Source organism: Onychostruthus taczanowskii, unplaced genomic scaffold, assembly GCF_017590055.1.
Source record: "Onychostruthus taczanowskii isolate IOZ18803 unplaced genomic scaffold, ASM1759005v1 scaffold24, whole genome shotgun sequence".
In the NCBI taxonomy this organism is placed as follows: Eukaryota; Metazoa; Chordata; class Aves; order Passeriformes; family Passeridae; genus Onychostruthus; species Onychostruthus taczanowskii.
In genome coordinates, this window is record NW_024499684.1 from 1,111,424 (window position 1) to 1,127,886 (window position 16,463).

Consider the following 16,463-nt stretch of genomic DNA (forward strand, 5'->3'; position numbering starts at 1 on the left):
AATAAGTTTGGCTTTGTTCACTTGGCAAATATTTAACCATGGTTTTTAAACCCTGAGGAAACACCGCCTTGCAGTAAATTTAACTTGAAGTTAAATTTTCCCTTTTTTTACCTCAATGTCTCTATTTGATCTTGAACACACTAATTAATCTCTGTGTTCTCAGTGAGTGGTGATTAATTTACAGCTCTCTGGTGTCCTCTGAGGGAATTATGTAAATTCAGAGCTTTTTTTTCTCTCTGAGGACCTGCAAGTTTGAATTTGTTGGTTTTTTTCCTCAAGTCTCCATTTGTCTGCTATTAATTCTCCATATTTAGAGGTACTGAGTGGAGATTAATTCCTGTCTGATCTCACCCAGATCCCAGGTTTAATATCCAGTGCCACCAAGAGCTTGAGGATGGAGATGGAAATTCTGGAGAAGAAGCTCCAAGATGCCCAAATGAAAGTGGCAGAGAAGGATGGAGACAAGGAAAAAGAAATCCAGAGCCTTAAAAGGCTCATCAGTGAGCTTGAGTTCCAGCTGACCATGGAAAAGAGCAACAATGAATCATTCCTGGATAAAATGAGGAAAGAAATTAAGCACAAGTCAGATGAACTGGAAAAATTAACCCAGGAGAAGACACAGCTGATTCACAGCTTGAGTCAAGTTCAAGAGGAGGTAGGAACGGGACCCAGGAAATGCCTGGTTATTTTTACTTGGAGACATGTGATTTCTAAAATCATTCAAAGGTCTGTGACCAGAAAATCCACTGAAATGCAAAGATTTCTCAGACAAATCCATCATCATTTCCTAAATACGGTACATCACAAAAGAAGTTTTAATTCAGCAAATGCTTAAATTAGCGCTTCATAGAAAAATATATTATTAAAAATTATTTTTCAGTTCCTGCAAGACCTTTCTTAGTCTGTAGCCTCATGTCCCACTGCCCAAACATGAGTAAACAATGAAGAATTCCCAGTTTTTAGAGTAGAAGACACGGATATTTCTCATTCCTTGAACTGGTGCCCCAGCTCCCACCAGTGCAGCCACGTTCCCTAACTCAGGAATGCATAAAAATGAATTAAATGCAAAAAGAAATTCAACTGATGGATATTCTGACCACAAACATTTGCTGAATGCTTGGAATATAATGGGAAGGGAGGAGAGAGCTGCTCCATGGGAAATGTGGAGTCAGGGACTGCAGATAAGATTAGGCTGGAATGTCCAAAGCAATTCAGTGGCAGGAAAAAGAATTGGTCAACAGCAAAAATAAAACTCTTCCAAGTGAATTGGTGCTGGGGTTGGTACTGATTTATTCCTTGGAAAGGTTGGGAAAGGTGTGAGTGGAATTCCAGTGAGGCTGTGCCTGATCTGTGCCCAAGGATGGGGACGTGGGATAGAGGGGCCTTGGCAGTGCTGGGGCAGCAGGGGGGCTGCATGGCCTTCCCATGAGTGATTCCATGACTCCATGTGTCCAGTCCTGGTTCCACACCTGGTTCCACACATGGTTCCACACTTGGTTCCATACCTGGTTCCACGCCTGGTTCCATTCCTGATTCCATTCCTAGTTCCACACCTGGTTCCATACCTGGTTCCATGGCTCCATGCAGGCTGTGCTCTCCCACTGCAGAGGGTTCCAGGGAAATGCAGCATTAACCCCTTGGTGTCACTGCACCTCTGTCCATTACTGCCTTCCCTTCCCAAGAGCAGCATTCCCACTTCTCCCAGCTGGGCAGGAGAGCAGGAGCACCTTCTGAGCACTTCCCTGGGATGTCCTGCTGGCTCCCTAGGGAACAGCAGGACAGTGCAGGGCGGGTCCCTGTCCCAGGAGAGTCCAGGTGTGATGGCTGGGGCATTCCTGGTGTTTCTGTGCAGAATTCCCTGCTGCAGGGACAGTGTCCAGGGGTGATGCCTGGCGCATTCCCGGTGTCTCTCGTTGCCGAACTCCCTGCTGCAGGGACAGTGTCCAGGGGTGATGCCTGGCGCATTCCCGGTGTCTCTCGTTGCCGAACTCCCTGCTGCAGGGACAGTGTCCAGGGGTGATGCCTGGCGCATTCCCGGTGTCTCTCGTTGCAGAATTCCCTGCTGCAGGGGCAGTGTCCAGCTGTGATGCCTGGCGCATTCCCGGTGTTTCTGTGCAGAATTCCCTGCTGCAGGGACAGTGTCCAGGTGTGATGCCTGGCGCATTCCCGGTGTCTCTCGTTGCAGAATCCTGCTGCAGGGACAGTGTCCAGGTGTGATGCCTGGCGCATTCCCGGTGTTTCTGTGCAGAATTCCCTGCTGCAGAGAGTGCCCCCAGAGAGCCCAGGTGTGATGCCTGGTGCATTCCCGGTGTTTCTGTGCAGAATTCCCTGCTGCAGAGAGTGCCCCCAGAGAGCCCAGGTGTGATGCCTGGTGCATTCCCGGTGTTTCTGTGCAGAATTCCCTGCTGCAGGGACAGTGCCCCCAGAGAGCCCAGCTGTGATGGCTGGCACATTCCCGGTGTTTCTCGTTGCAGAATTCCCTGCTGCAGGGGCAGTGTCCAGGTGTGATGGCTGGCACATTCCCGGTGTCTCTCGTTGCAGAATTCCCTGCTGCAGGACACGGTGCGCCGGGAGTGCGAGGAGCGCTTCGAGCTGACGGCGGCGCTGGGCCGGGCCCGGGAGCAGGTGCTGGAGCTGCGGAGGCTCAGCGGGAGCCTCCCCGCCGGGGAGCTGCGCCTCTCCGCAGCGCTGGGCACGGCCAGGGCCGCCCGGGCCCCCGGCTCGGGCCGGCACGGCGGCAGCACCGCCGGATCCCTGGATGCTCCCAAGGGAAGGGCGGCCCCGCCGGGCGAACCCCGCGGCCGGGTCCCCGCCGGGATGAGGCACCGGCCGAGCCAGCTCTGACAGCTCCGCCTGGGAAACCATTCCAGCCGCCAAAGGAGCACCTCCCGAACTCATCCATTCCTACAGTTTAAAATCCAGTTAAATTTTTTGTTTATTTTTGAGGTAATATCTTTTATCTGTCCAATAATTTATTCATGGTGTAATTAAATGCTGGGCACATTTCAAGATGGGAAAAGTGAAAAGAGTCTCTCCAAGAGGAGCACAAAGAGCAGCACATCTTCAATGAGTGGGGTTGAAATCAGAAAACGCCTGGATCCCAGAAGGTTTGGGTTGGAAGTGGCCTTAAAGTTCATCCCATTCCAACGTCCTGGCCCTGGGCAGGGAATAATGGCCCAGCATCACAGGATCCAGGATGGATGGGGCTGGGAACAGCCTGGGACAGGAGCTGGATGAGCTTTGAGGTCCCTTCCAACTCAAATCAGTCTGTGATTGCATGATTCCATCATCTCAAACCTGGGCTCTTATCCCCCTGTTTGTGTCCTGGAGCAGCAGCTGCAGTGAAGGAGGAGTGTGGCCAGGGAGGAACAGCACGTAAAATAACGGGAGCAGGAACGGGATCATGGCTCTGGCACGAGGGAGTGGCCAGGTCCTGGAGGCAAACCAAGTCCAGAACAAATATTTCCCTTCTCCCCCTCCCTCCCAGAACCCGGAGCTCCTGCTGCTAAGCAATAAACAAAATATGGAAATGTCAGGGACCCTTTTTAACTGGCTTTGAAAACAATTTAATGAATCTCACCATGTCAAGGAAAGTTTACCAAGTGTTTTCCATGGTGGGATGACAGGCAGAGCACAAAGTGCCACAGAGGATGTGGACACCTCATTACAGCCCTGAAATTTTAGGAAATCAAACTTCCTGCAGGAAGTTCTTGTAGGAGTGGTGTCAGGGACCTTGCACTCCAGGACTCGTGGCACGAGGCAAAGCCAAATAAAGCTCCAGGAACAAACCTGTCCCTGTGGATCCTGCCCTGCTGGCCGTGGGCAGCATTCCAGCCCTTCCCTTGGAGAAAACATCCCATGGCACGAGGCTGTCCTGTCCTTCCCTGCTGGAAAGGCTTCAGACTGCCCCTGGCAGAGCTGGGGGTGGTGCCTGCTCTGGAGGGAGCTCCTGCAGCCCTGAACCTTTCCAGGCAGGATCAATCCCCTGTGCCAGGCAGGGAAATGGGGCTCGGTGGGCTGGGGCTGATGCTCTGTGTGAGCCCCAGACACATTCCTGGTGTGGCCAAAGCCTCCTGGCTGTCCCTGCTCCCAGGGGACAAAGGGACAGCACAAGAGGAGCCCTGGAATCTCAGTCAGTGCCTCAGTGTGGCTCATCCTTTTCCCACCTGAAGTTGCCCAAAATGCAATGTTCTCCACAGATGATGTGATGGAGAGTCCAGCCCCTGTCTGGTCCTGCTTCTCCTCCAGCAGAATTTGGGATCAGCACGGGCCATGCACAGCTTGCCATGGATATCACTTCATTCCCACTGGGATATCACAAACCAAAGCTGGGATGATCACTAGACCTTGCTCTGAGGTGTGTGTAGGATCTGGGATCCCGACTGTGCCTTGCAGATGGAGTTTTTCTACAAAAGAAGAAATTGGACTGCAGGAAAAAGCAACTTAGTTCCTAAGCAGTGTTAAAAGTGCATGGAAATAGAAACTGATGCCACAGATCATTAAAATGTATTAATCAGAATAAAAGCATGACTGTCTTTCTTTGTACTGTGCATTTTCAATACCAAATAAGAGTAGGATAATGAAACTGGGGAAAGTTCCCTTCGCAGACAACTTCCCCCCCCCAGCTGCATTTTTAGTTATTTAAAACAGGCCCTTATTTCCATCATGAAAATTCCATGTTGGATTTTGTCCTTGGTGGTTACAGGTGGTTGAGAGTGCCCTGCTGAAGGAAGAACAAACCCCAAACAGCTGTGATGGTGTGAAACAATAATCTGGGGTTTTCATCCTCACAGCACACACAGAATTCATTGGGGTGGGATGATAAAAAGGGCACTGCCTGAGATTAATGCTGGGGGATTTTCACACCAGGAATGTCATTTGTGTGGAGCATCTGGTGTTGCCTTGAGAGCTGCTCCCAGGTCATGGCCAGCTCCCATGGATTGTTCTCCTTGGCCCTCCAGGCTCTGGATCAGCCGTGCCCAGAACGATCCCACCTTGCTCCTCCCGGGGTGGGGACAGGGCTCGGTGCCAGGGGAGCCAAGGCAGGGACACAGGTGCCACCAGGCCTCTCAGGGGGATGGAGACCCTTCCACTGAGGGGGTGGGCCCAGGGTGTGTCTGAGGCCACATTTCCAGTCCCCACCCTCCCTCTGTTCCCTGCAGTGGGATGTGGCTGAGACCAGCAGGAGTCAGGCACTGGAGTCAGGCATGGAATGAACACAGGGTGGGAAACGTCAGGGAAAGGGGGAATAACCCAGGGGGTCCAGATGGGAGGAAAGAGCTGACATCTGGAAAGGAAAATCTCAGTGTGAGAGAGAGGAAAATGCCCTCCCCTGGAGCTGTGCAGCCAGAGAGGATCCCTGCAGTGGTGGAGCCCCTGTGCTTGAGTCATTCCAAGCGGGTGGGAAATATCCATGGAAAATGTCCTGGCAGGAGCAGCCCTGCACTGCAGGAGCAGCTGAACCCAGTGTCCCAAAGGGGATTTTCCATCTCCTGATTTATGGGATGTGGAAAGTGGTTAGGTTTGGCCTGGCACCACTCCAGGGGGCAGTGCCCAGCTGGCACTACCTGCCTGGGGCTCTGGGGAAAGAGTCCTGGAAGAAATCTGGTGGGCACAGAGGAAAGGAGCCTGGAGAGCCATGGAATGCAGCAGGTTCTTCTTCTTGCCGGAGGGTCACACTCTGTCCTGCCCAGATGTCCTTCACCATCACCACCACCATTGTCACAGACTGTGTTGAGTTGGAAGGACCTTAAATCCCACCCAGTGCCACCCCTGCCATGGCAGGGACACCTCCCACTGCCCCAGGTGCTCCAGCCCCAGTGTCCAGCCTGGCCTTGGGCACTGCCAGGGATCCAGGGGCAGCCACAGCTGCTCTGGGCACCCTGTGCCAGGGCCTGCCCACCCTCCCAGGGAACAATTCCTAATTCCCAATATCCCATCCAACCCTTCCCTCTGGCAGCGGAAGCCATTCCCCTTATCCTGTCCCTCCAGCCCCTGTAACACAGGCACTGCCCCCTCCTGACATCCCTTTCCCCAGTCCAGGGCAGCTGAGCAGCATTTCACTGGCAGCAGAAATCGGGCACGTAGCATCCCCTCAGCTACCCCCAGGCTGCATGTTGGGAGTTCCCTCTGCTCTGCTCCACGGCCGGTGCTGGGGGCACTGGGAATTCGGGAATGACAGGCGGGGCTGGCTCGGGAATCGTGTCTGTCAGGAGAAGTAGCTCCTCAGGAGCCCGAGGCCGGCCCCGCTCACTGAACGTTTCCATGAATCATTGGCTTTTATGGAAATCCGTTCCAGCATCCTCTCCCCAGCTGTTTCCTGTGCACTGTGCTGGCCGCAGGGCTTGTTTTAACTTTCCGGGACTGAGCGGTCATTTGAATCACCACAAAGTTCTGAACAAAGAACCACGCGTGCCTTTGGGGAAAAGCGCCCAAAAAAGGATCCTCGGGAGCAGCTGGGAGGAGCCCGGGCAGGGCCAGGCTCGGGGGTGTAACCGAGCAGCAGCACGGCCCCCCCGGCTGCCAGCCCCATCCTGTCTGTCTGGCCTGGGGGGTGTCTTTGCAGGCTCCTTCTGAAAATAACCCCTGAGCCTCTTGGAGGGTGATGGAAGCAGCAGCTGGAGCTGGATGAGGCAGAAATTCACCTGCTCAAGCTGGACACAGGGAGAACTTGGATTTCTGATCTCTGGATGAAAGGCTGGTTCTGGAAACCAGGATTTTCTGTGGATTTTCTGGATTTTTCAGGATTTTCTGTATTCATAGAAATATACAGAAATCCTTTCCTCTGGCTGGCTCTGGGTAAGGATGTTCCAAACCTGCTAAAGATCCATCTGACAGGGAAACAGTCCCTTGTCCACATCAGGAGAGGATCTGTGTGTGCCTGACCCTGGAGCAACAGAGACCTGGGGGAGCCACAGCTGGGCAGGGCCGTGCAGGGGGACTCTGCAACCAGGGCTCAGATTCCCTGCCCTGGATCTGTGGGACATCCTTTCCCTGGATCTGTGGAACGCCCCCTCTCCTGGATCTCTGGAACATTCTCTCCTGGATCTGTGGGACATCCCCTCCCCTGGATCACAGCACAACTCAGGGTTCAGATCATGAGCATTTAATCCAAAGCCATGGCCTGAAATAAGAGGAGAGCAAAACACCTGGGCAGGCTCCTGGCACAGAGCAGCATGTGTGCAGGAGGTGCACAGATCCCAGAAGGCAAAAGTCTCCAGGGTTCCCTCTTAGCCTGACCCAGGGAAAATTATTCTGGGACCTTAAATCTCATGATCACCACAACCCTGAGAGCCGGAGCAGGACGCTCAGTGCCTGGGGCGTCCACAGAGCTGTGGCTGCCCCTGGATCCCTGGCAGTGCCCAAGGCCGGGCTGGACAGGGCTGGGAGCACCTGTGACAGTGGGAGGTGTCCCTGCCGTGGCAAGGTGGGGCTGGATGAGCCAGTCTCACCTGGGGTTAAAGGTGGCTGAGGACACGTCGCTGCTCCCTGGCCACGCCGAGGTCGCCGCTGGCTCTGCAGAGGGCAGGGGAAGGGTGGCGGTGCTGCCTTTGTGTCCCCAGCTCTGGCATCCCTGTGTCGGCTTCGCTGTCGCCGGGGAAGCCACGAGGAGCCCTGAAACAAAAAGCAGCCCTGGGGCCATCCAGTCCGTTCCTGACGGCAGCCAGAGCTCCCTGATCGGAGCCAGATGTCAGAGATAACATCTCCGCTTGTTCTTGCGGTTTCCTCGATGGCAAAGCACTACCGTGCTCTCACCCTGCCTGGCCGCGGCCTTCTGAGCATCCTGGTGGGGAAAAATACGGAATTCTGGAGGGCTGGTTTGGGGCTGGGCTGGCCCAGCGTTCCCAGCCTGCCGGGAGATGCTGAGGGGGAGGACGGAGGGTGCTCTGTGCCCTTGGAGGAGGTGTTTTATTCCCTTGGAAGGGACAGGGTGACAGCTCCAGCCTCTCCCCTCCACTCTGTCCCGTTTCAGTCGCTGTCATCCCGCTGCATCCTCAGAGCAGGTGTCTCCTCAGCATGGAGGGCAAACTTTGAACCATCTCCACCTGGCAGAAAGATGCTGAAAGTGTTTCCTTTTTTAGAGGTACTGAAGCATAGAAAAAACTTCAGGGTTTGAATAAAATCTCAGCTTCTCACCCTCTAAATCACTTTAAAACAGGACCTCAGGCATTTGAATCTCAGCTCCTGATTGCTCCATGCAAACCTGGGCTCCCAAGTCACATGGAATTTTGGGAAGCGGCAGCAATTCCTGAACAGGGGTAATTAAATCTGTGAGGGCCTTTCAGGAGACTCACTTGCTTTAAGGTCATTTTGCTGTGGATTTCTGCCCTTGGCTCCTGGGCACAGGCCCGGGCCTGCCCAGCACCCGCCGGGCCTCAGAGGGATCGCCCTGGCCTGGAACATTCCAGGGATGGGGCAGCCACAGCTCCTCCGGGACACCTGGAGCAGCCCAGGCCATGGTGAGGGACCCCCATTCCCTCCCCTTTGGGTCACTCAGGGCTGTCCCCGGAGCTGTCCCAGTCCCTGCTCCCTCCCGGGGAATCTCCCACAGCTGGTGGCTGGTGCCACCCCTGGAGGCTTTGATCCATCCCCGGCTCCCAGCAGATGGAATTGGGGTGTCCAGCCGAGGCCGTGCCCCGGGGACGGGGCTGCTCTGTCCCCCGGCCCAGGGCAGGACATTTGTCCCCTGCTCAACCCTCGGTGTGGGCAGCCCCGGCAGAGCCGGGAGCCTCCGCTGGGCTCGGCAACACTTCCACCTACAGAGGGATCCCAGAACGGCAGCCGGGAGTGAGGGGAATACCGGGAGTGAGAGGGAATACTGGGAGTGAGGGGGAACACCGGGAGTGAGGGAGAATACCGGGAGTGAGGGGGGAACACCAGGAGTGAGGGGAACACCGGGAGTGAGGGAGAATACCGGGAGTGAGGGGGGAACACCAGGAGTGAGGGGAACACCGGGAGTGAGGGAGAATACCGGGAGTGAGGGGGGAACACCAGGAGTGAGGGGAACACCGGGAGTGAGGGGGGAACGCCGGGAGTGAGGGGAATACCGGGAGCGAGGGGGGAACACCGGGAGTGAGGGGGGAATACCGGGAGTGAGGGGGGACACCGGGAGTGAGGGGGACATGGAATCCATGGGAATAAGGGGGGGCACGGAACCCCTGGAAATGATGAGGGCACAGCACCCCTGAGAATGAAGGGGCTGCGGAGCTGGAATGTCTCTGCAGGGTGTGGGCACGACCCCTTTGCTCTCTCCAGCAAACCCATCCAGAAGGATTCTCCATCCTGGACAAAAATGGGCACTTTTGCTAAGTTTTTTCCTTCCACTTTTTCTTCAGGCCATCTTTACTAATTTTTTAAACTTTTTCTCTTTTAATTGTCCTGCTGGGCTGTGGCCAGGCAGGAGGAAGGGATGGAAAGCTGTTTCCTTTGCAGGAGTGCTTTTTCCAAAGAGGGATGTGATTGCCAGCCTGGCCAGGAGGGTTTGCTTCCTGCCCCAAGGAGCCTGGAAGCAGCAAGGATCACAGACAGGAGAGTCACAGACTCGGCCTGATGTGAAATCCTAGATTTTATGAGTATTTCTTGGCAGGTGCAGCAACCAGGGAAAGATTTCTTGGATGAGGGGCCCTTATCACCTCACCTGCTGCCACTCACCTGTGGGTTTGGGGGTGACTGAAGCCCTGAGAGGAACCTGTTGGGCAAATTTCCATCAAAAATATTCTCCTTTTTCATTTTTCCTCTTCCCAAACCATCCAAAGCTCCTGCTCCACGCTCATCCTTCCAGTATCTGTAACAAACCTGAAAGTGAAGGACAGGCAGAATGGTTTGTATGAAATGCCTTGAAATCTTTGCACCTTTTTGTTGAAAATTAGTCAAAAAATTTTAATAAAATCCTTTTTTCAGGGAAAAAGAAACTCTGAGGGTGAGACCCTGTGCCCAAGGAGAACCAGGTGGGATATTTCCCTGTCCCTGTGAGTCTCAGATGTTCAGAGCCCAGTGGCAGCTCCTGATTTCCAGCAGCGTGGCAGAGGCTGCAGCACCACCCAGGGCAGGAATCCTCCAGATTTCCCAGGAAAATTGTCTCAGCTACTGAGATAGGAGCAGAATGCAGCCTCAGGGGACTCCTGGAGGTCAGCACAGGCGCTTGAAGTCAAATGACTCATTTCTCTGACTCAGCTCCATGAAAACTTCAAAATTCAGGGATCCTTCAAAGTCTTAGGAGAGACAGGAGCTGTGGTGCAGGGACATGTCACCTGCAGTGCCCTGCAGCTCCTCCTGCCAATCCTGCAGGGAATGGGGCCCCTCAGGACTCTCAGCTGCCCTTGTGGAAAATCATGGGGCACTGAGCAGAGCTGGGGCTGTGCTGGAAGTTTGAACTTTGGTTGTTTCTTCTGAATCCCCAAATAATCCTCACAGTTTTCTTCTGATGTTTATATATTTTTTTTTTTTTTCTGGAAAAGGAACACTTGATCCTGATGGAGTTTGGAATCAAAAATGCAATCTCCCCCCATCCCTCTCCATCAGGGCTCAGGGCCCTTTTCCAGGCCCCTCAGACCCTCATCTCTCCCTGAGAGTGTTTCTTAAAATCCCCAGGTCTCTCTCAGTGCTGGAGATGGGGCAGAGCAGCCCCTCAGTGCCTGGATCCAGGGGTGAAGCCACTGCTGACACATTTTGGGATGCACTCAGATGGAAATGGATTTTCTTGTTACACTTTGGAGCCAGTTAAAGTGGATCAGTAAAGGAAAAGTTGGAATCCCAGAGTCCTGGACTGGTTTGGGTTGGAAGTAGCATAAAGATCATTGAATTCCCACCCCTGCCATGGCACTGTCCCCTTCACTGTCCCAGGCTGCTCCAAGCCCCAATGTCCAGCCTGGCCTTGGGCACTGCCAGGGATCCAGGGGCAGCCACAGCTGCTCTGGGCACCCTGTGCCAGGGCCTGCCCACCCTCCCAGGGAACAATTCCTAATTCCCAATATCCCATCCAACCCTTCCCTCTGGCAGCGGAAGCCATTCCCCTTATCCTGTCCCTCCAGCCCCTGTAACACAGGCACTGCCCCCTCCTGACATCCCTTTCCCCAGTCCAGGGCAGCTGAGCAGCATTTCACTGGCAGCAGAAATCGGGCACGTAGCATCCCCTCAGCTACCCCCAGGCTGCATGTTGGGAGTTCCCTCTGCTCTGCTCCACGGCCGGTGCTGGGGGCACTGGGAATTCGGGAATGACAGGCGGGGCTGGCTCGGGAATCGTGTCTGTCAGGAGAAGGAGCTCCTCAGGAGCCCGAGGCTGGCCCCGCTCACTGAACGTTTCCATGAATCATTGGCTTTTATGGAAATCCGTTCCAGCATCCTCTCCCCAGCTGTTTCCTGTGCACTGTGCTGGCCGCAGGGCTTGTTTTAACTTTCCGGGACTGAGCGGTCATTTGAATCACCACAAAGTTCTGAACAAAGAACCACGCGTGCCTTTGGGGAAAAGCGCCCAAAAAAGGATCCTCGGGAGCAGCTGGGAGGAGCCCGGGCAGGGCCAGGCTCGGGGGTGTAACCGAGCAGCAGCACGGCCCCCCCGGCTGCCAGCCCCATCCTGTCTGTCTGGCCTGGGGGGTGTTTTTGCAGGTTCCTTCTGAAAATAACCCCTGAGCCTCTTGGAGGGTGATGGAAGCAGCAGCTGGAGCTGGATGAGGCACAAATTCACCTGCTCAAGCTGGACACAGGGAGAACTTGGATTTCTGATCTCTGGATGAAAGGCTGGTTCTGGAAACCAGGATTTTCTGTGGATTTTCTGGATTTTTCAGGATTTTCTGTATTCATAGAAATATACAGAAATCCTTTCCTCTGGCTGGCTCTGGGTAAGGATGTTCCAAACCTGCTAAAGATCCATCTGACAGGGAAACAGTCCCTTGTCCACATCAGGAGAGGATCTGTGTGTGCCTGACCCTGGAGCAACAGAGACCTGGGGGAGCCACAGCTGGGCAGGGCCGTGCAGGGAGACTCTGCAACCAGGGCTCAGATTCCCTGCCCTGGATCTGTGGAACGCCCCCTCTCCTGGATCTCTGGAACATTCTCTCCTGGATCTGTGGGACATCCCCTCCCCTGGATCACAGCACAACTCAGGGTTCAGATCATGAGCATTTAATCCAAAGCCATGGCCTGAAATAAGAGGAGAGCAAAACACCTGGGCAGGCTCCTGGCACAGAGCAGCATGTGTGCAGGAGGTGCACAGATCCCAGAAGGCAAAAGTCTCCAGGGTTCCCTCTTAGCCTGACCCAGGGAAAATTCTTCTGGGACCTTAAATCTCATGATCACCACAACCCTGAGAGCTGGAGCAGGACACTCAGTGCCTGGGGTGTCCACAGAGCTGTGGCTGCCCCTGGATCCCTGGCAGTGCCCAAGGCCGGGCTGGACAGGGCTGGGAGCACCTGTGACAGTGGGAGGTGTCCCTGCCGTGGCAAGGTGGGGCTGGATGAGCCAGTCTCACCTGGGGTTAAAGGTGGCTGAGGACACGTCGCTGCTCCCTGGCCACGCCGAGGTCGCCGCTGGCTCTGCAGAGGGCAGGGGAAGGGTGGCGGTGCTGCCTTTGTGTCCCCAGCTCTGGCATCCCTGTGTCGGCTTCGCTGTCGCCGGGGAAGCCACGAGGAGCCCTGAAACAAAAAGCAGCCCTGGGGCCATCCCGTCCGTTCCTGGCCAGAGCTCCCTGATCGGAGCCAGATGTCAGAGATAACATCTCCGCTTGTTCTTGCGGTTTCCTCGATGGCAAAGCACTACCGTGCTCTCACCCTGCCTGGCCGCGGCCTTCTGAGCATCCTGGTGGGGAAAAATACGGAATTCTGGAGGGCTGGTTTGGGGCTGGGCTGGCCCAGCGCTCCCAGCCTGCCGGGAGATGCTGAGGGGGAGGACGGAGGGTGCTCTGTGCCCTTGGAGGAGGTGTTTTATTCCCTTGGAAGGGACAGGGTGACAGCTCCAGCCTCTCCCCTCCACTCTGTCCCGTTTCAGTCGCTGTCATCCCGCTGCATCCTCAGAGCAGGTGTCTCCTCAGCATGGAGGGCAAACTTTGAACCATCTCCACCTGGCAGAAAGATGCTGAAAGTGTTTCCTTTTTTAGAGGTACTGAAGCATAGAAAAAACTTCAGGGTTTGAATAAAATCTCAGCTTCTCACCCTCTAAATCACTTTAAAACAGGACCTCAGGCATTTGAATCTCAGTCCTGATTGCTCCATGCAAACCTGGGCTCCCAAGTCACATGGAATTTTGGGAAGCGGCAGCAATTCCTGAACAGGGGTAATTAAATCTGTGAGGGCCTTTCAGGAGACTCACTTGCTTTAAGGTCATTTTGCTGTGGATTTCTGCCCTTGGCTCCTGGGCACAGGCCCGGGCCTGCCCAGCACCCGCCGGGCCTCAGAGGGATCGCCCTGGCCTGGAACATTCCAGGGATGGGGCAGCCACAGCTCCTCCGGGACACCTGGAGCAGCCCAGGCCATGGTGAGGGACCCCCATTCCCTCCCCTTTGGGTCACTCAGGGCTGTCCCCGGAGCTGTCCCAGTCCCTGCTCCCTCCCGGGGAATCTCCCACAGCTGGTGGCTGGTGCCACCCCTGGAGGCTTTGATCCATCCCCGGCTCCCAGCAGATGGAATTGGGGTGTCCAGCCGAGGCCGTGCCCCGGGGACGGGGCTGCTCTGTCCCCCGGCCCAGGGCAGGACATTTGTCCCCTGCTCAACCCTCGGTGTGGGCAGCCCCGGCAGAGCCGGGAGCCTCCGCTGGGCTCGGCAACACTTCCACCTACAGAGGGATCCCAGAACGGCAGCCGGGAGTGAGGGGAATACCGGGAGTGAGAGGGAATACTGGGAGTGAGGGGGAACACCGGGAGTGAGGGAGAATACCGGGAGTGAGGGGGGAACACCAGGAGTGAGGGGAACACCGGGAGTGAGGGAGAATACCGGGAGTGAGGGGGGAACACCAGGAGTGAGGGGAACACCGGGAGTGAGGGAGAATACCGGGAGTGAGGGGGGAACACCAGGAGTGAGGGGAACACCGGGAGTGAGGGGGGAACGCCGGGAGTGAGGGGGGAACGCCAGGAGTGAGGGGAACACCGGGAGTGAGGGAGAATACCGGGAGTGGGGGGGGAACACCAGGAGTGAGGGGAACACCGGGAGGGAGGGGGGAACGCCGGGAGTGAGGGGAATACCGGGAGTGAGGGGGGAACACCGGGAGTGAGGGGGGAATACCGGGAGTGAGGGGGGACACCGGGAGTGAGGGGGACATGGAATCCATGGGAATAAGGGGGGGCACGGAACCCCTGGAAATGATGAGGGCACAGCACCCCTGAGAATGAAGGGGCTGCGGAGCTGGAATGTCTCTGCAGGGTGTGGGCACGACCCCTTTGTTCTCTCCAGCAAACCCATCCAGAAGGATTCTCCATCCTGGACAAAAATGGGCACTTTTGCTAAGTTTTTTCCTTCCACTTTTTCTTCAGGCCATCTTTACTAATTTTTTAAACTTTTTCTCTTTTAATTGTCCTGCTGGGCTGTGGCCAGGCAGGAGGAAGGGATGGAAAGCTGTTTCCTTTGCAGGAGTGCTTTTTCCAAAGAGGGATGTGATTGCCAGCCTGGCCAGGAGGGTTTGCTTCCTGCCCCAAGGAGCCTGGAAGCAGCAAGGATCACAGACAGGAGAGTCACAGACTCGGCCTGATGTGAAATCCTAGATTTTATGAGTATTTCTTGGCAGGTGCAGCAACCAGGGAAAGATTTCTTGGATGAGGGGCCCTTATCACCTCACCTGCTGCCACTCACCTGTGGGTTTGGGGGTGACTGAAGCCCTGAGAGGAACCTGTTGGGCAAATTTCCATCAAAAATATTCTCCTTTTTCATTTTTCCTCTTCCCAAACCATCCAAAGCTCCTGGACCATGCTCATCCTTCCAGTATCTGTAACAAACCTGAAAGTGAAGGACAGGCAGAATGGTTTGTATGAAATGCCTTGAAATCTTTGCACCTTTTTGTTGAAAATTAGTCAAAAAATTTTAATAAAATCCTTTTTTCAGGGAAAAAGAAACTCTGAGGGTGAGACCCTGTGCCCAAGGAGAACCAGGTGGGATATTTCCCTGTCCCTGTGAGTCTCAGATGTTCAGAGCCCAGTGGCAGCTCCTGATTTCCAGCAGCGTGGCAGAGGCTGCAGCACCACCCAGGGCAGGAATCCTCCAGATTTCCCAGGAAAATTGTCTCAGCTACTGAGATAGGAGCAGAATGCAGCCTCAGGGGACTCCTGGAGGTCAGCACAGGCGCTTGAAGTCAAATGACTCATTTCTCTGACTCAGCTCCATGAAAACTTCGAAATTCAGGGATCCTTCAATCTTAGGAGAGACAGGAGCTGTGGTGCAGGGACATGTCACCTGCAGTGCCCTGCAGCTCCTCCTGCCAATCCTGCAGGGAATGGGGCCCCTCAGGACTCTCAGCTGCCCTTGTGTCCCTGCTGAACGCAGAGACCCCCAGGGCCAGGCTGTGCCTCCCACCTGGCATCTGCTGCTGCTGTCCCAGAGCTGGCACAGCCTGGCTGGGGAGGAGTTCTGCCCGTGAAGAACAAACACTGAGCACTGCTGTCCTGCTGCCCCACAGCTCAGCTGCTCAGGGAAGGGATGCTCTGAAGCACACAGGGGTGTGCACAGGTCAGTGCTCACACAAACCAGGGCTGAGCCCTCCACAGGTCACTCCAACACAAACCCAAGACAGGCAGAGGTGCTCCTCCTCCAAACCCAGGGTTTCTCTCTGCTCTGGACTAGCTGGGGGAAAAAGCTCCTTCAATTTCCATAGCAACAACCACATTTTCCTGAGCACGACACACACAAACACAGTTGTTAGACCGAAAAACAGCGGTAACCAAGAAACAGAGACATTTTATCTTCTCCTCCCCAAAAATACTCACTTTCCACCTTTCCAGAGCAGCTGCAGAGGGGGCCCAGCAGGACAGGGCAGGGAGGCACCAACACGGAGCTCCTGCTCAGGTGTCCTCTCCTTTCTGAGGGCTGTGGACCAGCCTCAGCCCCTGGGCTCTGCAGGGGAACACTCCAGCCTCAGCCACAGCCAGAACAGGGAGAGGCACTTTGGGGGAGCCCAGGAGAGCAGGACAGCAAACACCTGCGGGCTCCAGGGCTTGGTACTACCTGAGCAGCTGCAGAATCAGACCCGACTCCTCCTCTCCCCTTGCAGCTCTCCTTTCCCACAGCAGGCACAGCTCCAGGAATGTCCCAGCAGCTCCTGCTCTGACAGGGCACAGCAGCAGCCCAGCCCGGCCTCACCCCATGAACTTCAGAGAAGTCCATGACCATTTATTCCAAGTGCCACACCCCCAGGAGGACACAAACATCCAAAGCTCTCCCAGTTTTCTCCTCCCAAGAGCTGCACACCCACACCCCCGAGTCCCACGCAGGCACAGGGGTCAAAGCCACGGTGTGTAAGAAAACCAAGTTTAGTTTCCACATATTTGG

At 55.3% G+C, this 16,463-nt stretch overlaps 1 protein-coding gene and 1 long non-coding RNA gene across 2 annotated transcripts in view; one reads left to right on the forward strand and one right to left on the reverse strand.

Moving 5' to 3' along the window:
* Positions 1-5,819, forward strand: part of LEKR1 (leucine, glutamate and lysine rich 1) — a 38,872-nt gene extending 33,053 nt beyond the window's left edge. Inside the window, exons 11-12 of the mRNA XM_041406069.1 lie at positions 356-655; positions 2,542-5,819. Of these exons, the coding sequence (XP_041262003.1) occupies positions 356-655; positions 2,542-2,844 (603 nt within the window). The 3' untranslated portion in view covers positions 2,845-5,819. The remainder of the gene's footprint in view (positions 1-355; positions 656-2,541) is intronic.
* A 104-nt stretch (positions 5,820-5,923) lies between these two features.
* On the reverse strand, positions 5,924-16,373 carry LOC121336625. The gene is made up of 3 exons (XR_005952793.1): positions 15,902-16,373; positions 9,652-9,795; positions 5,924-7,614 (listed from the first exon to the last, which is right to left on the reverse strand). It is a non-coding gene; the product is annotated as an uncharacterized LOC121336625 (long non-coding RNA).
* Positions 16,374-16,463: the final 90 nt, after the last annotated feature.